Source organism: Trichechus manatus, unplaced genomic scaffold (assembly GCF_000243295.1).
Source record: "Trichechus manatus latirostris isolate Lorelei unplaced genomic scaffold, TriManLat1.0 scaffold00040, whole genome shotgun sequence".
Classification (NCBI taxonomy): domain Eukaryota; kingdom Metazoa; phylum Chordata; class Mammalia; order Sirenia; family Trichechidae; genus Trichechus; species Trichechus manatus.
The window spans coordinates 11,268,642-11,274,309 of NW_004443976.1; the positions used below are offsets into that span (position 1 = coordinate 11,268,642).

The 5,668-nt window shown below is 55.5% G+C and overlaps 2 protein-coding genes across 3 annotated transcripts in view; one reads left to right on the plus strand and one right to left on the minus strand.

Moving 5' to 3' along the window:
* Positions 1 to 1,393: 1,393 nt before the first annotated feature.
* SLC25A35 (solute carrier family 25 member 35) lies at positions 1,394 to 4,913 on the plus strand. 2 transcript variants are annotated; one of them, XM_004375998.2, is made up of 5 exons: positions 1,394 to 1,768; positions 3,165 to 3,230; positions 3,678 to 3,830; positions 4,182 to 4,316; positions 4,453 to 4,913. In XM_004375998.2, the coding sequence occupies exons 1-5, from the start codon at positions 1,394 to 1,396 to the stop codon at positions 4,624 to 4,626; spliced, it is 903 nt and encodes a 300-aa protein (XP_004376055.1). In that variant the 3' UTR covers positions 4,627 to 4,913. The 2 variants fall into 2 exon arrangements, with proteins under 2 accessions (XP_004376055.1, XP_023586777.1); XM_023731009.1 differs by lacking the exon at positions 3,165 to 3,230.
* Positions 4,914 to 5,019: 106 nt separating this feature from the next.
* RANGRF (RAN guanine nucleotide release factor) overlaps positions 5,020 to 5,668 on the minus strand; it is a 1,549-nt gene continuing 900 nt past the window's right edge. Inside the window, exons 4-5 of the mRNA XM_004375997.3 lie at positions 5,534 to 5,619; positions 5,020 to 5,298 (exon numbers count right to left, since the gene is read on the minus strand). Coding sequence (XP_004376054.1) covers positions 5,175 to 5,298; positions 5,534 to 5,619 — 210 coding nt within the window. The 3' untranslated portion in view covers positions 5,020 to 5,174. The remainder of the gene's footprint in view (positions 5,299 to 5,533; positions 5,620 to 5,668) is intronic.

The window sequence follows — 5,668 nt, forward strand, 5'->3', positions numbered from 1 at the left end:
GACCCCACGTGTTACAGAGTAGAACTGCTCCATAGGGTTTTCTTGGCTGTAATCTTTAAGGCAGACCTCCAGGCCTTTCTTCAGGGGTGCCTCCGGGTGGGTTCCAACTGCCAACCTTTAGGTTGCCTTTAGGTCAGTAGTGGGGCGCAAAACGTTTGCACCACCCAAGCCCAGCTGTAGAAGTGATCAAAACGTCCTGGCCTGCCCTGCCTTCCACTCCGGGTTGCTGTGAGGATCAAGAGCTTAGGGATGTGACCACACTTCCTCGCCATCTTTCAGGCCTCCCTCCTTCTGCTCCCACACCCTCCTTGGCGTTAGAACCTACAAACACTCTACACAGCCTCTGGAGATGTGTCCCGTGTAGTAGGTACATCCCATCTCATGCCGCGGGGGGGGGGGGGGGGCTGCAGCTTCCGGGCTCGCGAGACGCCGGAACCAAGCAGGCCGCCCCTCCGAGCCATGACCCAGGAGAGAAGGCGAAAAGGAAGAGAAGTAGCCCCAAACATAAGAGACTGCTGCCTCCGCGCTCAGCCTCTGGGACCGTCCAGGACTCCAGGGTCCAACCGTCTCTCCCCGCCCGTGAAAAAAACCTCGACGACCGGGGGCAGCACACCCGAAGCTCCGAGTCCGCAGCCGAGGCCCAGCCTTCGTGCTGAAGCGGGGAGAGTTAACTCTGTCCGCCTCTCAGTCGATTCCGGGGGCCGGGTCCTCCAGGGCACCTCCCATTGGCCGCGAAGCCGGCTCAGCGCTGATTGGCTGAGGTTCTTGGCTGTGGCTCCCGGAGGCTCCCGGTTGGGCGCCGCGCTACAGTGACCGGAGCGTGGACGCCCGGCCTCCGCAGGCGGCCCCTGGCGGAGCTGCTGCGGGCGCCCGCAGCTGCTTGAGGACACTCATCCCTGGCTGGAGCGCCCACTTCCTTCCTGGTTCGAGATCTCGTTGCTGTCCTGGGGACACCACCGGATTCCCTTCCGGATCCTTTTCCTCCTTAACCTGTTGGTTTTCTTTTTCCTTCCTCCCCGCTTTCCTATCTCCCAACTCTGTGGTTGCCTCCCCTACTCCTGGCCCCCGTAGCCGGCCATCCTAAGCATCCCACCTGCCACCCTCCTGGCTCCTGTTCCTCCTTAACCTGAAGCCTCTTGACTAACAGGGCCTTCTCACTAGACTCTCCTAAACCCCTATTTCTTCCCTCTTTGCCTACTCCTGATACCCAAATTCCAGCTAACCCTTGACCGCTTGACATTTGGCTGGCACTCTTGACTCCAGACCTCTAAATTCCTACCTCCTGCAGCCTGGACTGCTGAAACTGGGGTCTTCCCCTGACTTCCCACCCCCTTTCTGAGGCTCATTTTGACTTTCTTACTCCTGGGCCACTTCCTGCCACCACTACCCCAGCATGGACTTCTTGCTGAGTGGCCTGGCAGCGTGCGGAGCCTGTGTGTTCACCAACCCCCTGGAGGTGGTGAAGACCAGGATGCAGTTGCAGGGAGAGCTGCAGGCCCCAGGCAGCTACCAGCGGCACTACCGAAATGTCTTCCATGCGTTCATCACTATCGGCAAAGTGGATGGCCTGGCCGCCCTGCAGAAGGGCCTGGCCCCTGCCCTCATATACCAGTTCTTGATGAATGGCATCCGACTGGGCACGTATGGGCTGGCTGAGTCTCGGGGCTACTTGCACACGGCAGAAGGCACTCACAGCCCTGCCCGCAGCGCAGCAGCTGGGGCGCTGGCTGGGGTCCTGGGAGCCTACTTGGGGAGCCCCATCTATATGGTAAGAAGAGGGATTCTGCCTGGGACCTTCAGGGAAGACCCCTGGTGCAGTGTGGGGCCTGGGCCTTCACGAGGGCATAAGTGGCAGGATGCTGCCCTACTGCAAGTAGGGGACAGCATCAGGAAAGGCTTTGGGGTCTTCCAATCTGCTCTATACACACCCATCCAATGGATTTAGTTGATGTGTTCATTGAGATTATAGGCTGTGGAACAAGCCTTTCTGGGATTCAGATCCTGGCTTTGTTAAACTTTGTTAAACTTCACTTGCCACATCTGTAAAAATGGGAATAATTTTAGTCCCCTTCTTGTGTGATTATGAGGAGAACTGAGACAAATGAGATAGCACGTGTAAAGCACGAGTACAAATCCTGGCACATAGTAAGCAATTTGATAGTATTTTTACTATTTTATTATTAATACCTGATATTGAGGTTGGAGGTGGATTTGTGTAGCGGAGGATGAGGAATTTGAATAACACACATCAGCGAGTACAGGGATCAGGGGGACGTCCTGGGCATTGCAGAATTACAGCCTCACAGGCTGCCCCTTTGAGTCATCTGGTGTAGGTGAAGGGCTGGGAGCCTGAGGTGAAGAGAGGGGAAGTGACTAGCTCAAGGTCACACAGCTGATTATTGCTAGGACTACCTGTACTTGTTGCCTTCGAGTCGATTCTGACTCACAGTGACCATATAGGACAGAGTAGAATTGCCGCCATAGGGTTCCCAAGGCTGTAATCCTTACGGAAGCAGATTGCCACATCTTTCTCCCATGGAGCAGCTGGTGGGTTCAAACCTCGACCTTTTAGTTTGCAGCCAAGCGCTTAATCACTGTGCCACTAGGGCTCCTTTTTCTAAGATTAGGCCATGCTTAGTGCGCCTGGAAAGACATTGAGGAGACAGGCTAGTCTCACTCCCAGCGTGTGAGATTCAGGGACAGTGAACTCTTCTCCAAAGTCAGTCAGACACGTGCTCCTCCCGTGGCCAAGTTTTGCAGATGAACCCTCATAACCTGCCGCCAAGTCTGATGGGGAACCTGGAGATCTGGTCTGGGAACAGCAGCTGGCGTGAAAGGCTGGATACCCAGGTCTTACCTAAGGGAAACAGTCTTAGGAAATGTTGCTGTTCTCCAGCCTCTCCACTCCCCTCTCCCACCCCCAAAGGAAGGAGGATGTGGAGGGGGGTAGGGTGTCTTGCTGTGCTAAGATCCATCCCCTGGGACTGGAGCCAAGGGACAGAGTCTCATGACCAATTTGTTTAGTGGGAATAACAATAATTATCAGATTAAAAGGATATTCTTTGCTGGGCACCCTAGAGGAAGTGTGAGGGGTCAAGCATTTGCATTTCTGAAATGGCAGCATGGCCACTGGGGTATAGGCTGTGACACGCTCTTGTCCTCAGGTGAAGACACACCTACAGGCCCAGGCAGCCTCAGAAATTGCAGTAGGATACCAGTATAAGCATCAGGTGAGGATTTCCCAGCCCCGCAGCTGTTGTCCCTGCCCATTCTCTCCCATTTCCCCCCAGCTTTCTGCATGTACCAGACAGCTCCAATCCCAGCCACTGCTCTGCCTGGCTCAGTTCAGCCCCACTCTGCCCATAAAGTCCACTCAGACCCTCTTACCAACATGTAACCCAGTCCCTCTAGTCTTCTGCACCTGTTTCTCCCACCCCATTCTCCCGACCTGCTAATGTCCTCATCTCCGCACACCTTGTCCCTATTCTGAGGGTAGGGAAGGAGGGAACAATGGGGTGGTAGACAACTGAAGGGCCACTTTCTAGCTCTAAACCCACATGGAACTGGTTGTCTAGACAACGGGTGCCTGTTATGGACCCATCCTTGGCAGTGTTAGGAGGTGGTGATCCTGACCCTGGGGCGACTGAACCCTGCCCCCGTGGTCTTCCCCCCACCAGGGCATGTTTCAGGCGCTAACCCAGATTGGCCAGAAACATGGTCTGGTGGGGTTGTGGCGCGGGTCCTTGGGCTGCCTGCCCCGAGTTATCGTCGGTTCCTCCACCCAGCTGTGCACCTTTTCATCCACCAAGGACCTCATAACCCAGTGGGAGGTACTGCCCGGGGAAAGGGGTGGGCTTTCCTGGGAATGGGGGAGGGGAGGGCAAGCTGAGGTGGACCCTAGAGGGGGCAGTGCCAACATTCAAATGTGAGGGAGTAGCAGGAGGGTTGGGGGTCACTGACTCATGTCAATTCTTGGCAGTTCTCTTGTCACTTCCTCCCAGAAGGTACACCTAAGTCCTCAGGGCACCCTGCCCTTCCTCCTTCACAGCTTATCACACTGTGTTATACCTGGTGGAGTGTAAGCCACCAACTCTCTACTGTATGCCCAGCACAAGACCTATCCTGTCCTAGGTGTTGAATAATTGTCTGATTGACAAAGCTCCTTCTCCCTCCCCTCCTAGGTGTTTCCTTCCCAGAGCTGGAAGGCGGCTCTGGCGGCGGCCATGGTGAGTGGCATTGTGGTGGTCCTGGCCATGACACCCTTTGACGTGGCCAGTACAAGACTCTACAACCAGCCCACAGATGCTGGGGGCAAGGTAAGTGAGTGCTCTGGGGTGCAGGCAGGCAGGGGAAGCCGGGCGGGGGGAAGCAGGTTGTGGGTGCAGGTGAGGCCCGTCCGTCTCTGACAAACTCCTTCCTCATGCTCTCTCTCCCTCCCTAACCTGCTCTCAGGGTCTCATATACCGGGGGATACTGGATGCTCTGCTGCAGACAGCTCGGACGGAGGGCATTTTTGGCATGTACAAGGGCATAGGTGCCTCCTACTTCCGCCTGGGCCCCCACACCATCCTCTCCCTCTTCTTCTGGGATCAGCTGCGCTCCATCTACTACAAGTACACCAAATAACAGCCACTCCCCCACCTCCACCAATCAGCACTCCTTGGACACTTCTGCCTCCACGATTAGGTCCTGGGGACTTCTGACCAGGTGACCTTTCATCTGTTGAGGGGGACAACCAACCCCACTCCCTGTCTGTTCTCTCAGGGTTGAATCACTACAAGGGATAGTTTCCCTCCCTTTCTCCTCGGGTGTTGTGGCTTCCCTCCCCACCCCTTGTACACTTTACACCCCACTCTCAGGGCTGAGCCAGTCACTCCAAAGTGTTATTTCCTCCTTCTTGCACTGCTGGCCTTGGGTCCCTCCTGCTCCCATGCACAGCTTTAAACACCCCCCTCCAAGACCAAAGGGAATGGGGGGTGACCCAGCTGTCCTGTTAGATTCAAAGGCACAGAGATTATATTGATTATAAAGCAAGTTTATTTCTGCAGAGTGGAGGCGTCTTATGTTTATGCATAGGGAAGGAATAAGGGGAAACCCAGATATCCAACCCCTTGTCCCCCTTGCATTACTGGGCCCCTAAGTCCTCAGCAGCATCACACGGTGCTTCAGCATCTCTACTGGGGACCAAAGATGTTGGGATCGTGAAGGGTCAGACTGGTCACCAGTTGTTCAAAGTCACCCAGGCTCCAAGGTGGGGGTGACAGATTTTCAGGGCCAAGAGATGACCTGTTCTCAGGGCTTGGGGGAACAGATGGAGAGAGAACATCATCTAGGCCCAGGCTGGGAAGTTCCCACTTCCTGTTCCCTAGGAAACCTGGGTATCTGAAACCCTAAATCTCTGGCCCTCTCTCTCACTTCCTTTGAGGACCCCACCAGTCAGTCTCCCTGCTCTGCCCCTCCCGGCCCTATTCTCCTGGGGACCCAGACATGGCCAGTCACCCGCCTTTTCCTTCCACCTATTCTCCCTCCTTACGGGGGCTGATTGAAGGTGAGAAGGAGATCCGTCTGGTACTGGGTCAGCCGCAGCAAGGCCTGGTGTAATGTCACTTCCTTTGCTACCTAAAGGGATCAGTCAGGATGCTTACCTGCCCCCCAGGGATACCCTTCC